Consider the following 14,249-nt stretch of genomic DNA (forward strand, 5'->3'; position numbering starts at 1 on the left):
ATCTGACAAAATACTTTTCTACACTTGCCAATGCTTCTGTTCTCATAACTTTATACTTTTCAAAAAGTGACAACATGGTCCTCTACTAACATTTCCTCACTAACAGATAAATGTTATTGGACACAAACATTTTCTTTAAGAAGAGGTAACAACATACCAAAGGTGGGATTACAGCACAATACTGTAATTGAGTTGCTTTGATGGGTATTTGTACTTTTTGGAATATATTTCTAAATCTGTAATTTTATTTGTACTTAAGTTTAAAAAAAAAGTTAAGTAATTCATTACATTCCTACACGACACCATTACTGAGTAAATTATTATTTTTTTGTTTTAAAATAATCAATGGACATTGTATAACTACAAAATATTAAATGACCTGACAACAAATAAATGCATCACGTCATAGCTGATCCACCAGATTAAAGGTAATGCACCGCAGCAAAACAGCATTGAATGGAGGTTATTTTCTCAGTTTTTACAGTTAATTTGAGATATGACTTGTGCAGGCTGCTAAATGAGTAGATGTAGACTACAAAATCATGGAAAAAGTGGTGGCTAAGCTGCTATCCTCATTCCTGGAGCAGCGTGAATGTTATGATAACTATCAATCTGGCTGTAGGTCAATCCACTCCACTGAAACTGCTCTTGTGAAGGTTTCTAGTGACATGATGATGGTCACTGACTCTGGTCGCTACACAGTTTTAGTTTTTACTTGATTTGACACGGTAGATCACGATACACTCATTGATCGACTCAAATCCGAGATGGGGTTTTCTGGGGCTGTTCTCCAGTGGTTTACTTTATATAAAAATGGAAGAAGTTTTAATGTTGCTATTAACGATGTAATGTTGAATGTGTCCAACCTGACATGTGGAGTATGCCAGGGCTCTGTCCTGGGGCCTGTTTTGTTTTTATTGTACCTGATGCCTCTTGGTCAATTGATCCTTGGTTTTAAAAATGTGTCTTATCATTTTTATGTTGACGATATCCAGTTGTACTGCTCCTTTAATGACTCAGATTTGACTTTTTGTCTGAGTTCTTGGATTGTGTATCCTGTATCGGAGACTGGGTGTCATCAAACTACCTTCAGATTAATTCTAACAAAACGGAAACTCTGATCATCGCTAAAAAGATCCCTCTGATTAAAAACTCCCTTGGCGCTCTGCATGGGCTATCGGTGAAAACCAGCCTCAGAAACCTTGGGGTTGTGTTTGATCAATCACTGTCTTTGGAAGGTCACTGTTGTCAGCTGACCAAAAACAGTTTTAATCACATCTCTAAAGTAAGGAATCTGTTGGCAAAATCAGATCTCAAAATGATCATCCACGCGTTCATATCGTACCGCATTAATTATTGTAACTCTGTTTTCACCTGTTTTAACAAGTCGACCCTGAACAGACTTCAAATCGTCCAAAATGCTGCTACCAGACTTTTGACTGGTGCACCCAGAACATCCCACATTACCCCCATTTTTATTAAATCTTATCACTCCTGGTCAATTTTTTTTATTGAGTTTAAAATTTTTGTCCTGACCTTCTGCATTGCATGTTGGCTCCCCAGTATATCACTGACCCTTCGTTCTTCAGGCCAGGGTCTCCTAAAGATCCCTAAAACTCATTTTAAAACCCGGGGAAACCTGGTGTTCCAGGCTGTGGCCCCCAGACTCTGGAATGACCTGCACCATTTCCTCCAAGAGCTAGACTGTGTGGACTTTTTTTAAGAACAATTTCAAGACTGCGCTCTTCAGAATAGCTTTTGGTTAAATTGATTGTAATTGGATTTTTAACTTTTATTATTCTTTTCATTTTTTTATGATGCAGTTGTTGTAAATTCACCTTTGCTTTACTTTCCTTTTATGATGTTGTTCCTGTTGTTTTAATTTCTCCTCTGTTCTGTAAGCACTGATTATTATCTGATAAAAGCGTTTTATAAATGAAAATTACTTACTACAACTATAAAGAAGTAAAATGAAGCTCCAAATTTGGATTAAGTTTAATAAACCTGCACACTTTGTTTTTTTAAAAGAGTAATTTCCCATTTTTCCAGAGGAGGTTTCTATACTGATCCTAAAGCCAGGGTTGGTATCAATTACATATTAAAATAAAAATTATGTCTTCAATTTTCCGTGTTCAATTACAATTCAATTACAATTATGTTGAGCGGCTTTTTTTTCTCCACATACTATTAAAATTACAATGATCATTTTCTCTTGAAAGTCGATTATAATTATGTTCTTACTAAAGTTCAATTAATCACATTTACTGAGTGTTTAATAAATGACCTCAAAAACCTGACCTTTCTTTGGCGTTAGCTTTCTGTTAGCATCTCTTATGATAACAGGTCAGTTTTGAACCATCAGCTGTAAAATACATATATCATCTATCATCAATTTGTTTTTCATCTTGGTTAAACCTTGTTTGGCTTCCTAATCAATGAAAATATTGGTGTTAATATTTTTGCTGTAGAGGGAGAGGTGAACTTAATATTGCAGATATTTTAACAATTGTGAACTACATATGTGTAAGCCATAGAACGGTAACACATGGTTATGAGTTTAATTACATTGTAAAATACATTTTTTTTTATTTATTGAATTTCCATGTGAATTACATTTACAAAGTCAGTTTTCTGAGTTTTAAAATAAGTAATTTGTTATATTTCTACACCCAACCGTTACTAAGTATTTTTTTGTTTTTTTGTTTTAAAATTATCAACAGACATTTTGAAACCAAAAAAAAAAAGAAAAAGACCAGACAACAATGCATCACATCAGAGCCGACCAACCAGATTAAACGTAAATGTACCGCCCACAAACAGCATCAATTGTTGGTTATTTTCGCAAAGCATTTATTAGTTATTATAATCAATTTATTATTATTTATTGCTATAATCATGTATTTATTGTTTATAAAACATTATTATTATTATTATTATTATTATTATTATTATTATTATTATTATTATTATTATTATTATTATTATTATTGAGGCTGATTTTTTTCATCATTATTTTGAATTGAATTCATTAGCGGCATTTTACTGTATTTAAATAATAATAATAATTGTACATTTTGACAAACCTTTTATTTTATACAGATGTCTTTGTGGAAAATACATGAAGTTCCAACTGTGCAAGTTTATACATGAGATGTGTGTGTGTGTGTGTGTGTCTTTCAGTTTGTTAAAAAAAATGACCTTTCCACACAACAGGGAAATGGCTCTACTTTTCTTATGAAGTTTTTTTCCCTCATGCCTCTCGTTGTAAATGCTTGTAACTCCGCTATGAAACGACAGGTGGCAGCAAAATCAAATATATGTTTCACAACACGAAGCATTCAATTAGGGAAAAGACTTGTGTGTTTCAGTGTAATTTCAGTCTTGGGAAAGCACTTTGGAAATTTACACACACTAATAGCCATGACATTTTTATCCAATAATCTCAATTTTATTGGTGTTCACCTCAAATGAAAAAGTACCATTGCAATGAGGAAATCTAGAGAGAGTAGAGTAGAGGCCAGGGTTGCAAATGTCTTATAGTTTAAAGAAAAGTCAAGACCATGAATACAGTTTGTCCCTGACCCAAAACGTAAGATTTCCTATAGTATAGTATAGTATAGTATAGTATAGTATAGTATAGTATAGTATAGTATAGTATAGTATAGTATAGTATAGTATAGTGGTTCTCAATTTTTTTTTGGCTCAAATACTCCCATTCTCTTATTTATAATGGAATGAATGAGAGAGAAACACAGTTTTTGAAGAATCTATTTTTGTAAATAAGTGGAAAGAAACAATATTTATTGCAGTGGATTCCAACATTGTTTGGATCGTGACCCCATTTTGATATCAAGAATTTCACCAAACACTTTTTTTTTCTAGAATTAGATTTTGATCGTGTTTGAGTTCAGTTTTTTATTTATTTATTTTTTAACTACATTTTAGTTTAACTAGATTTATATTTAACAAATTGAAAGTATTAAAATACAGTTGAAAGAATTATTTATATATATATATATATATATATATATATATATATATATATATATATATATATATATATATATATATATATATATATATTAAATTAAATGGGTAACCCCTGTAGTGCCTTCGCGTACTCCAAGGGGTACACGTACCCCATTTGAGAAACGCTGGTATAGTATATAGGGCAGATATTCTGTTATCAGGCATAAAACTTAATTTAGAGTAATATTCTAATATATATATATATATATATAATAAATTATATTAAACTATTAATCATATTAAATCAAATTAATTATCATTTTAATTATTAAATCCTTCATGACATTTATATTTATGTATGTATTTATTTTGTAATTGTAATTTGTAATTGATTTATATGAGATAACTATTTTAATAATAATACATTTGATTACACATAATACAATGCTTTTTTAAATCATTCAATTTTATGGTATTTACTACAAAATATAGAAAAGTATATATATATATATATATATATATATATATATATATATATATAAATTAACCTTGGTATTTGGGGTTTCTTGTGTGTTTTATTTTTTTTGAGTTTCACTTTTTTTTTATTTTAATTTTATGATTATATTGTATGAGGGCGTGGGGTCTCGTTATTTGACTTGATTTTTTTTTTTTTTTTTTTTTTTTTTTGTCTGCTAATGTGTAATCCTGTTTTTCACCGCCTCACATACTTGAAACATTATAGAAGAAGGGGGACTGGGTGGGCAGGCCGTGGTATTAAGTCAAAGGCCCATCGTGGGTTGTGTAAATAGCCCAGGGCGGTGGAAAAAGTTCATGCCCGGGTCCATGTAAGGAGAAACCGGCGGAACACCAGGCCACTGCACGGACATTTAATTAAGACGACCTGCTGAGGATTATAGCGATATTGGGACTGTAACTTTGTCTCACAATGATCATTAACAATTTCATGCAAGGTCGCATTTGACAGTGCGATACAGAGGCCTTCAGGGCTCGGCTTAGGGAACCTTTTTCCATCTTTAGTTCAAGTTTTAAAACTGATTCAGTTTGCAGCTTCAGCTGTAGCACATTTCATGTGAAATCTATGTCTGCAATATTAGATACACTGGAGACTCTATATACGGGGATTTATTTGATATAAGAGTCAGATCTGTATAGGAAATCAAATGCAAATAAATATGTTATCATTGTGACAGATTTATTGTAAACACTAGTTTATTTGGTTTCAACAAAAACATTAACGATAATCAATAATTTGATGGCAGTTGTAATTCCACGCCACGACTGTGAGGTGTGGTCCCATTTGGTGTGCAGCCTTTGAGATGCATTCCTTGAATAAACTCACACCTCTGATCGCTCTGGGCCCAAATTGGCTTTAATTTCCACAGTAATGAAATCGCACTTCACCGCCTCCACTGCAGCAGTGCGAGGCCCCCTCTGCTTTGATCTCACTCTCATCTGCTGCTGCTGGTGTCGAGACCTTTGACCAATAAAATGCGTAAATGTGTGCGTAAAGCTTGCCATTTGTTTCACTGATATCGGTGTCATTTTTCAAGAAAACAAACATTTAAATAATACAACTTGTGATCGGATCAGCTGCATCATTGTTTAACGTCGCGCCATTAATTTGTTTTACACACTGTTATAAATTCATTTTGTATGCTTTTAAAATGCCATGTTACCACAAATGTGCACCTGGTGTTTTCTGATATATTTTGATAGAATAAGTAAATAATGTCTCTTGTGTTTGCATCATCCCGTACTCCCAGTGTCACGTCTAGTCCTGGTTAGAGAGGGCTGGGTGTTACCGACACCTCCTCTGGTGTTTTTTTTTTTTTTTTTTTACAAACCCCAGAGTGTGACCAGCAGCTCGCTGCTCTCCCTGCATTCCCAGTTCGACATCCCATTGGAGGATCCTTGCACTTTTTGAGGGAGGTGCTTCTGTGGGCTGCAAAAAGGAGGAAAGAATTTGACTGCGTAAAAGCCGTGCGTGCTGACGGATGTCCAAAGTTCAGAACTTTTTCAATGTGTGGACACAAAGATGGGGACAGCTTAAAGCCGGTAACCTGCCCAGAGATTTAGACTTACTTCCTCATCTTTTTTATTTTATTTTTCAGCACCTCAGTGGTGAGTGGACAGCAGAGAACGGGGATTCTCTCCATCGGTGCATTTTGGAGCTTTACTTTCACCAAGTCCAGTCATGCAGGCTCGTTACTCCGTCTCCAGTCCCAACTCATTGGGCGTCGTGCCGTACATCAGTAGCGACCCGAGCTACTACCGGGCCGCAACCGGTGGTGGATACACCGGGATGCCAGCACCGATGAACATGTACTCCCACGCAGCTCACGACCAGTACCCCGCCAGCATGGCCCGCGCGTACGGACCGTACACCCCGCAGCCTCAGCCCAAGGACATGGTCAAACCGCCCTACAGTTACATCGCTCTCATCACCATGGCAATCCAAAACTCACCCGACAAAAAGGTGACCCTTAACGGGATTTACCAGTTCATCATGGAGAGGTTCCCATTCTACCGAGACAACAAACAGGGCTGGCAAAACAGCATCAGGCACAATCTGTCTCTGAACGAGTGTTTTGTCAAAGTTCCCCGTGATGATAAGAAGCCCGGTAAAGGCAGCTACTGGTCCTTGGACCCGGACTCTTATAATATGTTTGAAAACGGGAGCTTCCTGCGCAGGAGGCGGAGGTTTAAGAAGAAGGACGCGCTGAAGGAGAAGGAGGACCGGCTGCAGAAGGAGCTGCCGCCGAGGCAGCAGCAGGCCCGGGACGCGGAGCCCCAGGTGCAGGGCTCCCAGCCTGTCCGGATCCAGGATATTAAGACTGAGAACGGCTCTGTCACACCACCGCAGGCCGACTCACCGTCATTGAACACCGTGCCTAAAATCGAGAGCCCGGACAGCAGCATGTCCAGCGGGAGCCCCCACAGCATCCCCTCCAGCAGATCCATCGGCATGGACAGCACCGAGCACCACCAGCACCACGGCCAGGCCTCTTCACAGGGCTTCAGCGTGGACAACATCATGACCTCCCTCCGGGGGTCTCCACAGGGGGCCACAGAGCTTACCCCCGGCCTCAGCGCCTCCACCAGGACAGGTATAACACCGTCTTTGTCCCTAAACTACTCTCCCAGTCAGACATCTGTCTATAGCTCACCGTGTAACCAGAACTCCATCTCCACTACCTCCAACGCGACCTATCACTGCAACATGCAAGCCATGAGCCTTTACGCAGGGTCGGGACACTTGGGACCAAGCACCACCGTGGATGAAACGTTGCCAGATTACTCCGTCACCACCACCTCATCCTCCCTGACCCACGGGAACCTGAACTCTGGACAGGAGAGCCATCATCCTCACCAAGGGAGACTGACCTCATGGTACCTCAACCAGGCCGGAGACCTGGGCCACCTGGGCGCGTCCTACCCGGCCCAGCAACAGAACTTCCATTCAGTCCGAGAGATGTTTGAATCCCAAAGAATTGGCTTGAATAACTCGCCGGTGAATGGAAATAACAGCTGTCAGATGTCATTCCCACCGAGCCAATCCATCTACCGCACTTCGGGAGCTTTCGTGTATGACTGCAGCAAGTTCTGACCAAAAAAACAGACTCGGCGTTTTCCTCTCGTGTCTGAACTCTGAACTCTGACAGTGAAACCTGCCCTTCCAACACATAGACACAAATGAGACAGATAACCAAAAGACTCATTATTAGATTTTCTAAACATCAGTGTTACTGCAAATAACACGTAAGTCTCTCTCTCTCTCTTTTTTTGTTGCTATTTGTGTTCTTTAATGTGTAAAAGTTGTGTTTCTTTTCATGGACGTGTACATTGCATAGTAATTTATTTTTTAAAGATATGTAGCCAGATATTATGGACCAAACACCAAAACAGTGTTTCTGAATTGAATTGAATTGCCTTCAATGTCCAAAAAACTTGTTCCATTATAAAGGAAGACAAAGGAACGTGTATTATCGCCGTACTATTTCATTTCTTGAGTTTTCTGAAGGATTTTGTTTGTTAAATAAATTGTCATTTTATTTGAGTTAAAATTAATGCCTCGTTTTTTATTTTTTTTATTCTATTTTTATTTTTCTTACAAACTGGGTTACAGGCTGGATTTATTTTACTCTGCAGGCTTTGGTCGCACAACGTACACATTTCAAATAATCTATCTTTTATTTTTATTTAAATGGATTCCAAAGGGCCTACTCTGACTTTGGTTTACGACAATTTTTTTATTTTTTGAAATTACAAATGTGCCTGCGTTTTCTGCTGAATTTTACATTATCCAGGAACATTTTCCACCGTATATCTTATATTTACCGTAACACGCTGTTGTTCTTCTTTATAAAAGGAAACTATATCTGCAGAGCTCAGAATCAGCAGCATTACGTTGTTTTGGACCATGTTGTGTATTTATTGACGCATACCAAAGCTGACTGAATATCATACCACACATACCAAAGATTGTCTTGCTGTCACTTCAGTTTTGATGTCTAAATTCTCCCTACCAGACACAGTACTTTTTAAATCAAACAAACTCATGCCACGTTGTTGATTTTGAAATTAAGTAAAATACATTTTTTGCAATGACACTTCAGCAGAATATTTAAATGAGAAATAATCAGATGTTCTTACCAGCTTTTTTTGTGTTTTTTTAAAAAACAGTTTTATTTCCAAGTATACTGTATTTATATATATTATTCATTCCATTGCTGTTGCTGCTTTTCCATAACACACACACACACACACACACACACACACACACACACACACACACACACACACACACACACACACACACACACACACACACACACACACACACACACGCACACACATATCGCCTATATTTGTAATACACCAACATGTTGTGTGATCTTTTAACTAAAATATATTTTGTCTTTACAGCCATTCAGGCCATTTCACATCGTTTCATATCAATGCAAATAGTAGGCTACCATATTTATGCTACGCAATCTTACAATATCTTACGCAATCTTAATAATTTCTGCAGCTTGTAATAATAATAATAATAATAATAATAATAATAATAATAATAATTATTATTATTATTATTATTATTATTATCATTATTTCCTGTCCCAGTAATTATAACAATGATTAATTCATTAAAATACAGTGATAGAACATTTATATATTATATATTAGAAATATTTACATATTTCTAATATAACACAAAGGGGAAAAAAAATAAAACAAAAGAAAAAAATGTCAAAAGCAGTTATTATTTAATTTTTTTTTTTAAATAGTGTATTTTAAGATTAAATTTGGGGAACAAAATGTGTTTTTCAACTGAAAACTTAGTATGAAAATACTGCAACACAAAACTTGGATTTGCACTGTCGTATTTGATATAGCCTATTAGTAATCCATTATAATATTATATTTCTTAATTCTTAATGCATACTATTACATCTACAGGCCCATAGTTGCACCTGAAAATGCAGTGTCGTGCACCATCCTTATACAGAGCCACTGTCAGAGCATAAAAGTCATCAGATCCTTTCTCAAGTGTGGCCCTAATAAACAAAGGCCGTGTTAGGCCAAAGATTGATGGCGCTCTCACAGAAAGGACCAGGTCAGGAAGGAATAAAATTCAATCAGAGCGTTGGAATCGTTTTTCATGGGACGGAAAAGGCAGAGGGAGAGGCGGGGGTCAGTGTGGAGGATGTGGGCCGACACAGCGCCATCAACAATATAACAGGACGTAGCACAATCACAGAGACACAGGACGATGACAGTGGGGATTTTCAATCTGAGGTCTGCGGCGCATGCGCGGCCTGTGCTTTTTCCAGGACCTGCACTCGTCCTGGTACAGATTCAATTTTATATTCTGAACAGTTGTGTTTATTTGATCCAACAGAAATATATATAACGGTAATGGTATGGTAATACTGGTTTTTATTTTATTTTTTTAATTTTAATTTAAATTTTTTTATTTTTAAATACAACCAACCCGGCCCCGTCAGATGCTGCTCAGGGTTAAAGCTCATTAAAGCCGCGGACACTTGACTGTTTTAGTTTGAAACTTCTCAGTGAAATGTTCCGTTTCATTAACTTAAAGACATATTTCCCTCACCAAAGGTCACAAAGCAACAATTAAAATAAACATTACATTTAACTAGATTAAAGACACAATGTTTGATACCTAATTAATTATTTAGTTCAAAGCAAAATACTTCTGAAATTATTAAAAAATAAATAAATAATAATAATAAAAAAAGATAAAAATAATGCATCAAACGTTGCTGTTGTATAAGTTAAACTCATCGGGGAAACGTTTTCTTTAGTGTTTCATAAAGATCAGAGATAAAGAGATTTCTAACGTAATTAAATGGCTCAATTAAAGAGTTACGCTTTGCATTTGTAGGTCTGAATTACAGGTAAATATACCAACATCAAATTAAGTTGAAGTTTTAATTAAAAACACTTTTGAAATATAACTTTTTCATTATTATTATTATTATTATTATTATTATTATTATTATTATTATTATTGAACCTGAAACCCTACATTTGAAATTAAAATAATAAACAAAGTTAACAACGAGTGTTACAATCCGTTCGGACTCAAAATAGAGTTTATTCTATAAAATAATGCAAATATTAAATAATTGTAGGAACGTTTGTCAGTCATTGACTATCATATGGTGTGTGTGTGTGTGTGTGTGTGTGTGTGTGTGTGTGTGTGTGTGTGTGTGTGTGCACCTGTATAGCTATAGAATGGCCGCGGCTCTGCGTGTAAAGGCCGTGTGTTTCAGCTCCACCAGGTGTTTCTAATTAGCTGCTGTGGCCAAACAGTGAAAGGTTGGAGGTCTATAACACTTGTCTCTTTCTTTCTTTTTGTGAAGGAGGAATAACACGCGTCCTCTCATCGTGCGCGCGCGTGTGTGTCGTCTTTAAAAAGACAAATGATGGTTTCCATTGAGCCGAAATGTAAACTAAAGCTTCTGGTTTTAATAATCAGGTCCAAATCTGCATATCGGAAATATGCAGACCCCACAGGGTTGTGTAGGTAATAATGGGGCTCTGTGGATTCCAGGCCGACCTGTGAATAACCCAACGGCCATGGCGAGAAAAAAAAAAAATCCCAGAAATGAACAGAGTAGCTTTCAAACGGCACAAAACCCGCTTTTTTTTTTTTTTTTTTGTTTTAATAAGAACTGTGGTTTCTAATTATAGCGCATTTTACGCAGCAGGCGCTGAATGTCCCACTTATGCAGAATGACACGCATAATATAGCGTAAAACATGTTATATTATATTTGGAAAGTTTCATTATTAACATTGCTATTGTCATTATAAACCCCAAATATTCTTTTACTTATCATTTTATGTGTAGGTCTATCAGTGAAAGGGCGATTGGTTTAGGTCAGGGTTTTTCAAGCTTAGGATCGGGACCCCCAAATGGGGTCGCCATGAAATGCTAATCAGTAAAAAAAAAAAAAAGATTAAAATTATATTCTTAATTTTTTATATATTATTTTACAATGACACAGTACACAAATATAAAATACCTGTATCTACACTCAAATATAAAGCTAGTTCAAAATAAAATACAGCAGAAAAATAATCTAACCCTGATCTAATCCTGGCTATATATATATATATATATATATATATATATATATATATATATAATATATATATATATATATATATATATATATATATATATATTATGTGGTCGTCAGACTGCATTTATGACATCAAAATCGAAAAAGGTGGGAACCTCTGGTTTAAGCAGCAGTGGCAAAAATATATAAAGTAAAAGTATAGATATTTTAATAGAAAATGACTTTGGTAAAAGTATTGAAGTTGCTCTCTTACTTTACACGATTAAAAAATACATGCTACTAAATGTACTTGGGTTTTTAAAAAAAAAAAAGTAAAAAAAAGTGTTCCTTCAATAATAATAAAGGGGTTTTTAAACCATCAAATTCCATCAATTCCATTTTTTTAAGCACATGTAGAATACTGGTACATGGAAACAAGTTCAATCTGTTTCCTTTGAACACCTGGAGAATTTAGCACTAATAATAAATAAGATGTGTAAATAAAATGTGTTAAGAAAAAAAAAGAGCAAAAACTCAATAAAACCCTGAGTTTAACATTTTCAAAAACTTGAAAATGTGACTTTTTACGTTGTGACGTCATCTTTGAAGGTCTTAAAAGTAACGAATTCATTTTTAAAATGTAAGGAGTAGAAAGTACAAATATTTGTTATAAAAAAGTAAGGAAAAAAAAAACAAACAAATCAGAAAAAGTTCAGATACCAGAAAAAAACTACTTAAGTACAATAACGAAGTATTTGTACTTAGTTACATAACCTCTGGGTTTAAGTGGTTCAGAATGTGACGCAATATTCTTCTTAATTCACAACTTTATATAATACGTTTGAAGCTGTCAAAAAAACAAAAAAACAAAAATATGCAAAACTTGTACTTTCTTTGATATTTAAACATAATTATGCATTTCCTGTAGGAAGAGAAAATCAGGGTTATTTCAGTGCAATGGAAGAATAATTCAGTAAACATGTCACATATTAACAGCTCTTTCTTTCTCTTCACATATTTTATGGCGTGCATAAAAACGACACAAGGCAGACAAGAATGACCTTTTCCCGTCATGTATTGAGAGTGAGCAGAGGGTCGATGGCAGGAGCAGAGCTCATACTTGAACTCAGTGTTTTGTGTCATCAGACATTAAAGAGGGCCACTTCAAAGCTGGCTCTGCTCCTGCTCCCTAGCAACAGTAGCAGTTGTCTGTCTTCTGTAGGTCTCATCTCATTTATGGTGTTAGACGGCCAGCTATGGAAACACCGACGGGTTAGGGTTAGCAGCTCCGTTAAAAACAACAACAAAAACACCAAAAAACGAACAAGCATTAAAACATTAAAATGACAATCAAACCCCTGTATGAATTCAAATATTAAACACATTCATTTTTTTTCAAGGTTTGAAAATGTATTTATTTATTAATTTTTTTTGAAGAGGAGTCATGCTGTAATTATAGTAAAATGGTGTAATTAAAATCTAAATGGGTCTTTTTTTAAGCATTCATTCAGCTCATAAAATCCACAAATGCATTAAAAAATAAATGAAAATGTTTGTATAGTGTTCTTAATCCATTGGGGAAATAAATATGCACATGTGTATAGGATTTATTCTTATATCATCAGATTATTATTCTACTCTCAATAATTCTCATTTTATTATAAATGTATTTAGAACCTGAACTGAACTGTTACTTAGTCCAGAAAAGTAACTCTTTATAGAGCAGTAAATAACAGTTTTGAAGCAGAGCTGGATGGAATGTGACAAAAAGTTCAATCATTATCTTTGTGAATCTAATGTAAAAAAAAATAATACTGGAAAAAAAAAAAATTCTGGACAGAAACATAAAAACAAAAGGCATTTTTATGCAATATTTGGCCTTTTTTATTTATTTATTTATTTATTTTTTTTTACAGACAATAGAAATATATCTTTTTTTTTCTGCTTTGCATTTTTCTTCCTGTCTGTTGGGACAGTGCTGGTATTGACCTCTGATGGCCCTGAGTTTGTTACAATGTCCACTAAAGAGAGAACTGGGAGTGTCGGAGGAAGAGACAGACAGTGATGCATTGGGCTGCAGAGCTTTTTCTTTAAATAGAAAATGGAAAGTGTGTGTGTGTGTGTGTGTGTGTGTGTGTGTGTGTGTGTGTGTGTGTGTGTGTGCATGTGTGTGCGTGTGTGTGTGTGCATGTGTGTGTGTGTGCATGTGTGTGTGTGCATGTGTGTGCGTGTGTGTGTTTTAAAGGACCTATAAAATTTCACCAGATTTACAATCAGTAAATTCCTATAGGAGCTGATGTAATGAGCTCCTCCATGCCACATTAAGATAATAAAAACATGCATGTTTGGTTCTAGTTGTTTAATTTTCCATGAAGTCTAAATCCATCTGCTCTTGCCTCACTCTGACTATATACCCATGGCATGAAATTGCATGATCAGATCAAGGCCATGCTAACAATTGGTTAATATGCATTTAGACACAGAACTACATTAACTTGATATTGAAGATTCATTCTTTAAAAAAGACTCGTGCAGATAAAATACGAGATGAAAGAAATGAGCAAACCCGTTGCCTCATTCATTTTTAAACATGTGTCAGCAGAAAAGGACTTTAATTTGAAATTGAGAGTTATTGCACTGTCATGTTAATCTATCCAAATATATT

The 14,249-nt window shown here is 35.4% G+C and overlaps 1 protein-coding gene across 1 annotated transcript; it reads left to right on the forward strand.

Moving 5' to 3' along the window:
- Positions 1 to 5,982: 5,982 nt before the first annotated feature.
- Positions 5,983 to 8,054, forward strand: LOC114478917 (forkhead box C1-A). Its single transcript, XM_028472275.1, has one exon. It carries the CDS (start codon positions 6,185 to 6,187, stop codon positions 7,595 to 7,597), a length of 1,413 nt encoding a protein of 470 aa, XP_028328076.1. The 5' UTR covers positions 5,983 to 6,184; the 3' UTR covers positions 7,598 to 8,054.
- Positions 8,055 to 14,249: the final 6,195 nt, after the last annotated feature.

This window comes from Gouania willdenowi, chromosome 17 (assembly GCF_900634775.1).
Source record: "Gouania willdenowi chromosome 17, fGouWil2.1, whole genome shotgun sequence".
Lineage (NCBI taxonomy): Eukaryota > Metazoa > Chordata > Actinopteri > Blenniiformes > Gobiesocidae > Gouania > Gouania willdenowi.

Excerpts from the sequence above, each read along its gene's own strand:
- LOC114478917 (XM_028472275.1), top strand. The coding sequence starts at position 6,185 with ATGCAGGCTCGTTACTCCGTCTCCAGTCCCAACTCATTGGGCGTCGTG.